We start from the raw sequence: 13041 nt of genomic DNA, 5'->3' as shown, positions 1-13041 counted from the left end.
AAATTTTGACATCAGAACATATGCAAGTGAGATCTCGTTAGAATTCTTATGAAATTATCTTTAATTTGATATATGTTGTGCAAAAATATAATTTAAATCGAGAAAGTTATATGCGTTTTAAAGTTATATGATATTTTTCAAAAGTTTGTTATAACTAATTTGTTGTAAATTGACCTTAATATCCTTGATTTAAGCCCTTGATTTGAATATCTAATGACTATTATTTAATTGTAATAAGCAATTAAGTATTGAGTTAGCAATATAACACTCTCCCATAGTATCACAAACACAAAAAAGTAGTAATCTTCAAAATAAATCAAAACATTCAGATTGCTGAGAAAAACCACCAGACTTATCAGCATTTCAACTGTGCACTTGGACACAAATATATACACTAAATCAATGTTTAATCATTTGCTGCACTAACTAAATAATGGTTGATTAGCTGCTGATAAATCATTTGACATCAGACAGCAACTTATGAAATCCTATATATAAGCAGCATCAACGAATTCTAAAGACAGAAAATGGCTTCTAACTACTTCGTTGCAGGATCAATGCAAACTAGGAGAGTATTCTTATAGGCTATCTTTCAAGCTCAGCTTTATGTTTTGGACTTCAACGGATAAACGCTGCTTATGGTCCTCTACATCCTTCATAAGCGAGAGGAGATTTGTGCGGTATACTTCACACTTGCGGTTGGCACGCTCCAGATCCACAAAGAGCTCGTTAATCTTCCGATCCATGTCATCCTACAGAGATAATGCGGATTTATAAAGACACATTGCTGTATTTGTGTGGTTGATGTAAGAGTAATTGTATAATGAGTCTAACTAATCCACCATATGAACACGTTTAGTATCGGAATTCAGGATTAACAACAGTCTAATAGAATTATACGATTCAGTCATTCAAAAGCTGTTATAACACTAAAGAAAAATATTTACAAAATCATCCAAACTCAGCTAAGTATTAAAGTTTAACTAGAGGGAGTGACAAACCTCAGACAGTTGTTGGCCCGAGCTCCCTGGCACTTCTGCAGTGCATTGATTCGCCTGAAATCCAATCCGTGCTGAGACATCCCTCATTCGATCATTGGTCAAAGATGACTTCCCCTCACTCTTTAACCCAAGAGCAACTTTGTTTGAAGCCTCTGCCAAAGCAGCCATAGCGACATTATAGGAATCTATGGACTCTGCTCCTTCCTCCACAAATTTGAAGGCCTCATGCCGAAGTGTGTTATATCTAACAGTGTGGGATTCCAAATAACTCTGGTATGGGTCACTGACTCGTTCTTCCAGTGTAACACTACTCTTCGCGTTTCTTGTCCATCTCTTTAAGATGTAATGAGATGGAAGCGTCAGTACGTTAGTCACTCTGAAAACAGCCAATACATGTCTGCAAAGAAGTCCCGAGAACTCAAACATCTGGCAGCTACAAGTAGCTCTCATTTCAAGAACATTGAACTTCACGTGATACGCTCTGTGTTCTTCCCCATATTTTGATACTTGATAACTTATTACTTCTTCGTCATCATCCACTTTCAATGCCATAAAAGTGAGAGTACTAACCAACTCCTCTTGGAATCTTGCGAATATTTTTCTCGTGTAAAATTCAGACACCTGTTTCTCCATTGGGGAAGGAGTTTTCAGAACAGGCGATGCATTCATAGTATCAAAATCCGCCTTAACTTCTTTCTCATGGCGGCTCTCTAACGCCTTTTCATACAACTTAAAGAACTGATTCAAATTGGTTGATGCATTCACATACCCATCAAAGTAAGAATTCATACTGTCACTTCTCTGAGTGACCGACATTTCAGCAAAGAAAGTATCGCGTAGATACACAGGGACCCACTGTTTCCGATCCTCATAGATGGCTTGAAGCCACTTATGATCTCTGAGGTCATACTTATCCGCAAGGGAATGCCAGCACGATTCAAATTCATCGGTGCTTTCAGACAAGTTCACAGACTTGTAGAAAGCAGCTTCGAACTGAGGATGCTGTAGCAACACATGAGACAACTTCTCCTGGCATTGCTTGAACATATGCCATTTGCAGAACCGGTGGCGAGTGTTGGGGAAGACCTGTGTGATGGCGGAGCGAATCACACCATCATGCTCTGTGGTGATTGATACCGGAGAGCGGCCAGAAATAGCCTCCAGCCAAGTTTTGAATAACCACACAAAGGAAGCCTCTGATTCATTCATTAGGAAGGCACAACCAAACAGGACAGGCTGTCCATGGTGATTCAGCCCCGTGAAGGGCGCAAAAGGTAATCTATACCTATTTGACCTGTACGTGGTGTCAAACGTAACAGTATCTCCGAAATGGCTGTAGTCAGATCGCGACTTTGGATCAGCCCAAAACACGTTACCGGTGTACTGATCCTCATCCCCCTGCACTGCATAGAAAAAGTTAAGATTCTCAGACTGCTTCTGTTTCAAATAATCCAAAAGCAGCTGAATATCACCCTCCATATTCCTCTGCCTACTGTTTCTCATATAATTCCTACAATCCACCTCTGTGAACCCGACTCTACTAATCCCGCCATACTCCTTAATGAGCACAGACATTATCCTACGCGGTCCCATCCCAGCAGCCTGCAACGTGTCGATCAAAGTCTTTGCAGGGCCAGAGATTTGGCGATGGGAACGGAGGCAATGCACCTGATCAGGCGGCACCAGATCATGATTATGCTCCTTCACAAACCCCGACACCAACCACTTCCCCGACTCCTGTATCTTAACAGACAGGGACGCCTTACACCCCACACGAGTCACAGTCCTCGGCCTCTTGATCTCCCTATCCATAGTCCTCTTCTCATTCAAATTCCTAAACCCCTCCTTGGCACACACAAACGACCGCTGTATGATCGCACCATCCTTCCTAGAGCGGCGCGAGGAGCTCACACGAGTGCTAAACCCAACCCTCCTAGCATACGAGTTATAAAACGCTTTCGCAGCCTCCTCCGACTCGAATTCCATCCCCTCACACGGCTCAAGATCATGATCCCCCTCCGGAATGTAAACCCCAACACTAAAAGAGGTCTCCCCACTACCACTGCCGAGAGAATTAGCATCATTTGATGATCCATCAGGCATGTCAACGTCATCATTCGAGGGCTCAATATCAATCCCATCATCTCCCCCGCCTAAACCAACATCAAATTCTATAACCCCATTTTCCATTATTCTATGCACCACACCAATTCAATCACCTGAAATCTGCACAGCAACTATCCAAATCACAAACAACAATTACTCCACATATACATAAAGGACGATTCTTGGATGCCAATCTGATCCATTTACCGATAAATCTTCAAGTAATTCAAATTCAAAAAATGAAAACTGAAACTCAAATGGATTAATTTGCAAGAATTGAGGGAGGCAATGAAAGATACTGAAGAGACTTACCAGAATCTATGATTGTCTTTATACAGAAAAATTAGAATTGAGTGAATTGGTTTGTTTGGAAATGGAAGAAAACTCAAAAAAAGGAGAGGGAGTGACGAGTGAAGAAGGCGTGTGGGCGTGGTTGCAGGCAATCAGAGCCCTAATTTTACGAACTCCTATTTATTTTGAGGGCCAATTTCGTATTTTCGATTCTGTAGGGGTCTGCTTGCAAAAGATGAAACTCTCAGCATGATTAGAAGATTGAATCTCAAATATTCTAAATTAAATGGTTATGATTAGATCGTTTTTATATGGAGAGAATATCTAATTGATTTATAGACCAAATGATAAACTGAAACTATTTTGTATAGAAAGAAAATAAATGTACATAGCGGCGGATCGAAAACATAATTTTGAAGTATTCATTAAATGAATTGGTTTGCAGTTTGAAGTTAACGAGCTAAAGAGATATAAGATTTTTATATTTTAATGAGTAAAATTATAATTCGTTGTATAAGTTTAAAAAAACATCGCTTGTCGTCATATTCAAAAATAAATTTTGAGGGATTCATTAAATGAAATGATTTGCACTATGTAGTGAACGAACTAAAGAGATACAAAGATTTTTATACTTTAATGAGTAAAATTGTAATTTGCCACATCAAAAAATTAATTTTGAAGGATTCATTAAATGAAATGATTTGCAGTTTGAAGTGAAAAGAGATATAAGGATTTTTATATTTTAATGAGTCGTATAAGTTAAAAAAACATTGTTTGTCGTCTTATTCAAAAAATAAATTTTGAGGGATTCATTAAATGAAATGATTTGCAGCGTGAAGTGAACGAACTAAAGAGATAAAATTTTATACTTTAATGAATAAAATTGTAATTCACCGCATAAGTTAAAAATACATTGTTTTTCGTCTTATTAAAAAAATAATTTTGAGGGATTCACTAAATGAAATGATTTGCAGTGTAAAGTGGACGAACTAAAGAGATATAAAAACTTTTATACTTTAATGAATAAAATTGTAATTTACTTAAAAATATCGTTTGTCGTCTATTCAAAAGGTACTCTATAGATTGGTGGAGGATGATGACATTTATGAGTGACCCTAAGTAAAAATTAGGCCATTTGGCAGTCGCCCCCCAAATCGGGCGATGTTTACTCAATATATATAAACAATTTATTATAAAAATTATTTGTTTTAATTTCTCACTAATTGGTTATTATTTTTTTATAGGAAAAAAATTCATAATTTAATTAAAACTAAAAACTAAATTAATGATTTATTTTTTTGCTACATTTACGACTGGTCTCGCTTTCGATTTTACTTCACCACTATACATATAAATAAAGCATTTCATTTTAGCGTGTTAGTTTATGTAAATAACAGTCCACAATTTATGAGCAATATTTGTAATAAATTAGAAAAAGATACTTATTTTTTGTGAAGAAGAAAAAAAGGGGCTTCACACAGATGAAAATGGGTGAACAACATACATCATGTTTTCTTTTTATTTTCTCTTTTACTTTCTTTTTTTTATTATGATAAATGCTCCGACAAAATGAGAAATACACTAAATAGTAAGCACAATCATAAGAGAATAGTATAGCATGTCAAGTGATTGGGCATGGTTAGTTACAAAATGCTGGATTGAATGAATGCCAAATGTTTTCTGTTACCAAATCAATAAGATAAGCACACAAAAAAACCAGCTTATCAATCAAAGTCGGATAAGAATGCTCGCCTCTTTCCCCTGACATAACGTACATCAACCAGCCCGTCTCAGAGCAACGAGGGAGTTCGTTCCACTGCTCTAGCACTGCCTCGATTTCTAGTCTCAACCGGATAGAATGAGTGGATACCTTTCAACTTTGTAACCAGAGTGCACAATTATATACCTTCTTCCTCAAAATAGCACTTCACCCAACAATGTGGAACAAAAAGCTCGATTTTCGACTACCTCCATTCACGACAGTTGCCACACCTCCAATTCTCCTCCCATGATGAGGGTTCACGTTCGACCCAGGGTGAGCAGTGGTTGTGTATCCACATACCACATAATTGGCAAGAGAGGTCTGGGCATGGCTCTGTGTGCGAGCAAATGTTGCAAGGCACAATATCCATCTCTGTTCCTATTGATATGATGGGATCCTCGTAGTCATCATAAGATATATCAAGCATTTCGTTTTCTGGAAGCGTGGAGGCACTCTCCAGATTTTGCATGACATCTCCTGAAGGTGCATTGCCACTTGCACGGCTACCATCATCAGATGCAAGCAATTCATGGAAGGAGAAATACGTCTGAGGTTCAAAGTCCATATCATCGAAACCAAGACCATCGTAGTCCAATGTTATACCATCATCAAAGCTCCCATTAGAAACATCCCAATTGACCTCAGAGGATAACGAATTCACCCCTGAGCTCTCGGCCTTGGGTTCGAAAGGGCTGGGAGTTTCAATTTGATGGGGATTGACTGCTGAATAGTTAACTGAGTTGTTTTCGCTCTTTGTATGACGCCTGACTGGCAATTTTCCAGAAGAATTCAAGACATTTGCTTCGAAAGGATAAGGAGAGTACGCATCATTCACCTGTTTCACATGTCTCCTTACTGGCAGCTTGTTGGAACCAGAACGAGGTACGTTTGAGTTATTCCATCCATAATCACCGTTCATCATGCCAGTGCTTTCGGAAGAAGGAGAAAGGACAGGAGGAACATCTGCTACTACACGACCAACTTCTTCCTTCATTGGCATTGCAGAGTAAGCAGGGCGCTCTTCCATGTGATGTCCAAGAAACGGAGAATTAGAGTCCATCTCATATCTCTCCAGCTTTGGAGCCTTGCTCTCTACTTTATCATCTAGTGGCTTATAAGGACACACAGGATTTTTTATCCTACGGCACCGGCTACATTTGAACCCTGCCAAGCGATAGACATTCGACTCATCCAATTCCACAGCATCAGCATGCACCCAATCTGTAAATTGGCAGCAAATGGACACATAAATTAGTACTGTACAGTTCCAAATTTATTAATTGTTTAAAAAAGACAGAAGCACAACTACGTAAGAAATGGAGATCAAATATGAAATTTACAGAGAAAGCTTACATTTGCACGCTTCGCAACAAATGTACATAAGGTCAGCATTATATGGTAGATTACAAAGACGGCAAACAGGATTTGTCATATCCATATCTGGATTGCCCCTCATAATAATGTTTCTCAATCTGAAATCCATGCCAGTGTCTTCACCACTGCCCTTCCTCCAAATAAGACCCCAATTTTTGTTGTTACTTTTCTTCTTATTTGCAGAAGCATTAATTGATTTTATCTCAGAAGAATAATCCTTCACCCCAACAGATTCTGATGGACGTTTATAACCGACTAATTTTTCACTTCTGCTAGCAGTAACCCCATTTAGCATGTCTTGACCTTGAAGGAGCAAAGGGCTCGTAGGAGACCCATAGCTATTTTGAACTTGAGCAAGAGCCTGAGCATCAGAGCAGGACTTGCAGGTGACCAAAAACTCACCTTCCTCATTCTTTTGAACTGTTGAACTGACTGTACAATGTTGATGATAGAAACCTGGCCGACAAACATGTTATGTTCTCACCAATACAATCATAACCAAGAGAAGGAAAAAAATACTAGTTCTTTGCCACTACAAACTCAAAGAATGAGATAAAGTGACAACATAAATTCAAACATTTACCAACTGTTGCAAAATTTGTCTCAGGAAAAGAAAATCACCAAACACTGAGCCACAGTGAAAAGATAAAAGAAATCTAGACACCATGCAGACAAGGTCTCAGTATGTGATGCGTAAGGGAAAATAATACAGAGTCAAATGAAGTGAACACATTGATTTTTGCTAGCCTTAGTGCAAAGAACAGATGGAGATAAGTTCATCCTCTTTTCCACATGTATGACATAACAGAAGGAGATCACTCTTAGACACGAAAAAAACAAGTAGGTTTATATAATAAAGAATGTTTAAAGGGAAAATAAAAGGCGAAAGGGTACTGGCAGCAGGAAATGCAAGATACAGTTACAATGGATTAGCATCAACTTAATCATCTTCAAAGTTCAAACTACAAGGGATCAGTTTATTGGTCATTGAGTATGACATTTTATACTATTGGGAAAAACCATTCTGTGGTATTTTAGGGAAGAATGATGTGAATTTAAAAAGATAGTGATGCAAATACAATACTACTTATCATTTCAATACCTTGGCATGAACTGCACTTGACAGCATCCCTGAACATCAAACCAAAACACGCAAAATGATTATAATTGATATAAAGGGAGAAAAAAGTAATGAGCTCGAACAGAATAGCACACAAATATGTTGGTAAAATACCTATACAAGACATCTTGATGACATGAAGAACAATTACTTCTGGTAATGATTTCCTGTTTCCGTGCAAGATAGGTGAATATATTTTCCCGAGAAGCCTTCCACTGTCTCCTATGCAGCTTGGGCATGTCTAGAGGGTTGTTTTTCTCTGTTTTTTCTTCATATTCTTTAATCAGATATAAGGGGATCCGTGTCTCAGCAAACCAGTATCTTTCCTTTCCATCAACAGGAATTTTCTCTACCTCTACTACACTTTTCAAGACACGAGAAGGCAGGTGCTTTTGATTACCAAAATCAATGCAGTATCTGACTTCATTTCCCAAAGATCTCTTATCACAAATAAAAGCATTTCTAAAAGCAGAAGCCTCTGCGTCAGGACCTTTTCCATCAGGAGGGTTCTGGTCTGGACGTATTAGATCATTCCACCTTACATGAAAGTCAAGGCACCGAACCTGATCCAAGGTCAATAGTTGTATCAGGAATGAACAGAATTGTAACAGAAAAGAAATTATTGCCTGAATATACAGCTCATAGAGAGTGGGGGTTGTGTGTGTTCAGATGCACCTGGAGAGCCAATTGTGCCATGTTCCTACTCATTTCAACTGCTGACCTCCATATAAGCTGCCTGCTAATTTTTGGAGTTTCGTGTCCTTCAACATAATTTATTCCAGGTATCTTTTTTGAACCACCTGCTATTCGTTTAACTTGTCATCAGATAAAGCTATGGATTTCCACAAAATCATATACAGAAACAACACAATACATCCAGCATGGAACTTCTCTGCTGAAAAAAAGGGTCCAACACATTACCTTGACGGGCTGCTTTTCTAACCATTGACGAAGGCAGAACACATCTTTGGAACATAAGCTTTGACAGTGTACCTCCTCTCCACCAGGTGAAGTCAGTTGATGTATCCTGGCAATCATCAGTTGCAACTTCCACTACAGCAGAAGGTTTCCGGCCACGCCTTCCTGGTCTACGCTTCTGGGTCGATCCAGCAGCATTTGCTGCAATCTGAGTGGTAGAAGATTGAGTTGACCCATTATCAACAAGCTTTATCCAATCTCCAGAGAGGGCAATGGGGTGCACATTCTCCTCAAGCTGTAAACAGAAACAAGGGTTGAGCATTTAAACTACAATTCTATACAAGTAAAAATTTTCAACTTCAGGAATACAGTGGTCAGCTATGGGAGAACTAACAAACAGTTTAAAGCAGGAATCAAGGAAAGCTTGCGAACAAGAAGAAGCCATGATGGAACACCGGCCCTTGAGTCCATGCCACTATGTCTCCTATAGCTAAACAACTATTAAGTAGGACCGGTAACCTGATGATGGGTACAAAAATGAAGATGCTTACTTCAAGCAAAAGTACTTTTATTGCAATGCAATCAGTGGCTTGTTCAACTTCTTTACGCCATCTTTTCCTGAAAGTGTCACTACGGAAGGGACCAATAAGTAGACCACCTAAGCTCTCCTCCATAAACATAATATATGTTGCAACGCCAGGAAGCCTCCCATCCTTCTTCATAGAGCGAACACCAGCAAGTACCTTTATAGCCCCTCTGTTGGCATTTGAAGCAGCTGCATTTAATAAGCATCCTCTCTTGCTTACAACATTAGCTTTACAATAAAAGCACCAGGTACATCTCTCCCTTGGGATCTCAACAAGCTTCTTCTCGGAATTTGGCCAAAAAAATTGCATATATGCTGAAGCGAATGCTTTTACATGAAGTAAAACATTTTCAGACATAACTTTCCGGCGGTTATATGAAGATCGATCAGGGACATGATTCTCTTCAGACGAAAGAATGGCCAAATTAGCAGCTGCAGAAGCAGCGAAATCTCCATGCAAATAATTATTTATATAACCAGATGGTTTGAAGGAAGACCCCATGTATGAGCAACCATCACATGAATTTCGATAGAACAGCTTGTCCACCCGATTGTTAAGTTCCAGGAACGAATTGGAAATGTTGGCTTCTTGAGAAACACAGCTGCTTGGACCACTGTAATAATTGCTCTGGTTTCTTGTTGAGTGGGCAACAACTTCTGTCACATTTGAAGTGCTTTGTTGGCTCAAACCATTGGTATCAGTAGGCTGACCAATTAAACCACTGTAAGAAGTGGGTCCATCACATATGCTGGTGTTCACAATAACACTAGATTGCTCTCTAGCATAATCAACGTTACCCAACTGAACAGGTTTGGCCACCTTATCCGAAGAGTTCACACATTGGACAGGTTCATGAACACAGTTCATAAGACTTGAGACAGTCATATCTGCTGCACTGGTAGTAGTGATACAACTTCCAGTGTTCTCAACCTCAGTCGTCTTTGCAACTGAATTGTCCAACAGATTATCCACATGAGCGGTACATACACCACCTCCAATTTCATTTGTTAATTGCACACCGACTTCAGTCATCTTATTGAGAGGTATAATTTCCTCAGGCAGTTGCCAATACTGCACGATCCCCATACATATTTCTGAATATATGGCAACATGCTCTGCTTTTGAGCAAAGGGCGTGGAGAGCCCTAGGAATGTCACTTCTATTGTAGTATCTCAGACAAATTTCAGAGTCAACTGAGGCCTTCAATCTGCACATATAATTCCAGAAAAATCAAAGCACATTAGTAAAGATAATAAACTTTCACATTAGATGAGGCAGCTGAGAAACCTCAGATAATGGCAAGGACAATAGAACAGACCAAATTCCACATGGAACAAGCAAAATTTTAGCAAATAAAAAAACTAAAGTAGAGGTTCAAGTCAAAATTAGAAACATACACAAGAAGATGGTCACATGTAGCAACAAATACTTGTCCGTATGGATCGACGCCAAAATTATATCCTCCTCGTAAGGTTGTTCCTTGCAAAATTTTCGGTTCAGTTGCATTCATTTTACACTCAGGGCAATACCATGAACCTTCAGGCATATGCATCTTGTTAAGTCCCACGCATCTTGAGTGGTAGGACAATGGACATCCATCACAGCAAAGCAGCAAACCATCCATGCCACAGATGCGACATTCATCACCATTAGCATCATCATCAGCAGAACTTTCTGATCTGCCTTCTTGAATAGATTGCCTATCAAGAGAAGACTTCATCTCATATGCATCTTGTTCTCTATCCTTGAACCCAGAGGCTCTAGGATGTCTTCTAGATGCACCTGTAGGTTTGACCACTGTACTCGTATCCATGTCTATTCCTACTTCTGATTCTTCACGCATATCCATTTCTGCTCTCAGTTCTTCAGCATCCAAAATAAAATCACACAAAATCTGCAAAACAATTAATTTCCTCCCAGCTGATAAAGTGTAATAATCTCTCTCCAGCGAATGGACATAAAAATCATTCCAGTCAGGGTCATTTTTATGATTCATCACCATTAGGTAATGGACCAAGTACACTGGCCAAGTTAAGTTGTCCAGTAAGTTCCAGTCCAAACACCTATACAGACAGAAAACAGGAAGTTTGATATGCAGCAAGTAAATTTTAAACAATAATTTGCTAGAAGTTAAAGAAAAAGCAGACAGACAAACAAGACCATTTTACCAAAATGTTTGAAAAAGTAACTGTCAGGATAGTAGTTCCAAAGTAACCAACACAACATTTTCCAATGATAGGAAATTTAATTTAATAGCTAATGCAAAGCTGACTTGAAGCACAATTTCTAGATTCTAGTCCCTTGTATGAGTGACAAAGCAAGATAGCACTAGCAGACTGGGAAAGAAGATGAGAAGGAAAGCAATATTATTGTGCATAATATTTATACAACCCCGCTCCGCTCCAGCCCACCCAAAAAAAAGGAGTATGATCAGACTCACAAGAACAAACAGATCAAGACTCATGATATAAATTCAAATCATAAGGTACCTCATGCATTTTAATGCCAGCTCTGAACCTTCTGATGAGAGCCTCTCAATGTGGCGCTTCAAAACATGCAACATAGCAACATGAATGGAGTCCAACAACGTATTTGCGACAGAGCAATTTAGTGCTCCTACAAAATCATCTAGTCCAAAGGGGTATAGAAACAGCGGAACACTAAATGAGCGTAAGAAACTATGTACGGAGAGAAGGTGAGAAACATACTCCTCCGGGACACCAATGTGCCCAGAAGACTGAGGCAACTCTGGAGGTGGAACAAGTGCCTCTTCCATGTCTATACTATTGTCTTGATCTTGAGTATCCTCACATGAATCATTTGAAGAATCAGCATCTGCATTGCTATTGCCATCATCATGGTTCTCTGCTACAATGTCTGCAGCAGTTTCATCATTCCTCTGGTCACTTGGCAGTGACAACTCAGCTTGATTCACATTTTCAGGCTCTAGCGCATCCTCAACTTTCGAAACCTTACCATTTACATCTTTAATTGGCAGTAACTCGTCCAATTTCTCTTTCTTCTCCGACCACTCACCATTCAAATCACATTCTTCCACCAAAATCGCCTTCACTTCACCACTATCCAAATCCTCAAAATCGCCGTCCTCATAGTTTACCCGATACAAACCTGAGTCGTAAGACATTATCTTCCCCAAAAACAACCCACTTCCCTGAAAATTTTTCCGCACATATCTTCCCAAGAGCCTTAATGACCTCGTCGACATTATCCTCTTCCCATCACGCCCCTCCGTGCTTTCCAAATCACGATTCTTCCGTTTTCTCCCCCGCCGCTTTGGGGGTTCAGCCACCGCAGACTCCATTATACCACCAACTGCGATCCAATTCCTCCGACACAACCCCTAAATCTAATTCACCATTCCAGCTTCTCCTCCCCAAGCTTCTCTAATCAAAACCTATCACATTTAATCACCACAGCTCTCAGCACATTCGCATCTCAATCAAAATTAAATAAACACGAAAAAAATAACCAGATGCGAATTTCTAGACGGCTTTAGATCCAACATTAAAACTCCACATCCAGTTACCAAAAAAACTGAACAACAGAGCAACAACCACAATTTCCAAACAGCAAACGACAATATGAACAAAATAATAGCGGAAAAAGCGAACAGAAGTTACCGATAATCGATTGAATTCCGATTTGGACGCCGATTCAAATCAACTTAGGGTTCGCGTATTTGCGCATCGAGGGCGAAAAAACAGCGAGACTTGTGCAGCTTTTAGGCTAGAAAGGTAGTGGAATTACACCGCCATTGAAGAGGAATTCAGAGGGAAAAGGGGAGTAGCGTTGCTGTGAGATGTGATGATTTTTTGGAAATGATAAAAACAGCCTAACCAAAAAAGCCTTCGCCTTCTCGTA

At 39.3% G+C, this 13041-nt stretch overlaps 2 protein-coding genes across 4 annotated transcripts; both read right to left on the bottom strand.

Moving 5' to 3' along the window:
• Positions 1 to 330: 330 nt before the first annotated feature.
• On the bottom strand, positions 331 to 3543 carry LOC121810293 (protein FAR1-RELATED SEQUENCE 5-like). 3 transcript variants are annotated; one of them, XM_042211089.1, is made up of 3 exons: positions 3420 to 3543; positions 1002 to 3227; positions 331 to 752 (listed from the first exon to the last, which is right to left on the bottom strand). In XM_042211089.1, exons 2-3 carry the CDS (start codon positions 3189 to 3191, stop codon positions 579 to 581), a joined length of 2364 nt encoding a protein of 787 aa, XP_042067023.1. In that variant the 5' UTR covers positions 3192 to 3227; positions 3420 to 3543; the 3' UTR covers positions 331 to 578. The 3 variants fall into 3 exon arrangements, with proteins under 3 accessions (XP_042067023.1, XP_042067022.1, XP_042067021.1); XM_042211088.1 differs by having other exon boundaries at positions 1002 to 3238; positions 3420 to 3535; XM_042211087.1 differs by having other exon boundaries at positions 1002 to 3322; positions 3420 to 3514.
• A 1444-nt stretch (positions 3544 to 4987) lies between these two features.
• Positions 4988 to 13041, bottom strand: LOC121811312 (DDT domain-containing protein PTM-like). The gene is made up of 10 exons (XM_042212149.1): positions 12801 to 13041; positions 11649 to 12574; positions 10557 to 11222; positions 9124 to 10366; positions 8576 to 8867; positions 8330 to 8454; positions 7769 to 8217; positions 7637 to 7665; positions 6514 to 6990; positions 4988 to 6381 (listed from the first exon to the last, which is right to left on the bottom strand). The coding sequence occupies exons 2-10, from the start codon at positions 12479 to 12481 to the stop codon at positions 5363 to 5365; spliced, it is 5133 nt and encodes a 1710-aa protein (XP_042068083.1). The 5' UTR covers positions 12482 to 12574; positions 12801 to 13041; the 3' UTR covers positions 4988 to 5362.

The sequence above is a fragment of the Salvia splendens genome, chromosome 7 (assembly GCF_004379255.2).
Source record: "Salvia splendens isolate huo1 chromosome 7, SspV2, whole genome shotgun sequence".
NCBI lineage: Eukaryota > Viridiplantae > Streptophyta > Magnoliopsida > Lamiales > Lamiaceae > Salvia > Salvia splendens.
Note: the sequence above shows the minus strand (reverse complement) of the source record. Positions and strands in the feature narration are given on the sequence as shown.

What these genes read in the sequence shown, in the direction of transcription:
- LOC121810293 (XM_042211089.1), bottom strand. Translation starts at nt 3,191, where the DNA reads ATGGAAAATGGGGTTATAGAATTTGATGTTGGTTTAGGCGGGGGAGAT. An exon ending in CGGGCCAACAACTGTCTGAG is followed by an intron (nt 753 to 1,001) that starts GTTTGTCACTCC and finishes TTATCTCTGTAG; the next exon opens with GATGACATGGATCGGAAGAT.
- LOC121811312 (XM_042212149.1), bottom strand. Translation starts at nt 12,481, where the DNA reads ATGGAGTCTGCGGTGGCTGAACCCCCAAAGCGGCGGGGGAGAAAACGG. An exon ending in CTGGCATTAAAATGCATGAG is followed by an intron (nt 11,223 to 11,648) that starts GTACCTTATGAT and finishes CTGTCTGTATAG; the next exon opens with GTGTTTGGACTGGAACTTAC. An exon ending in TAAAAGTACTTTTGCTTGAA is followed by an intron (nt 8,868 to 9,123) that starts GTAAGCATCTTC and finishes TTCTGTTTACAG; the next exon opens with CTTGAGGAGAATGTGCACCC.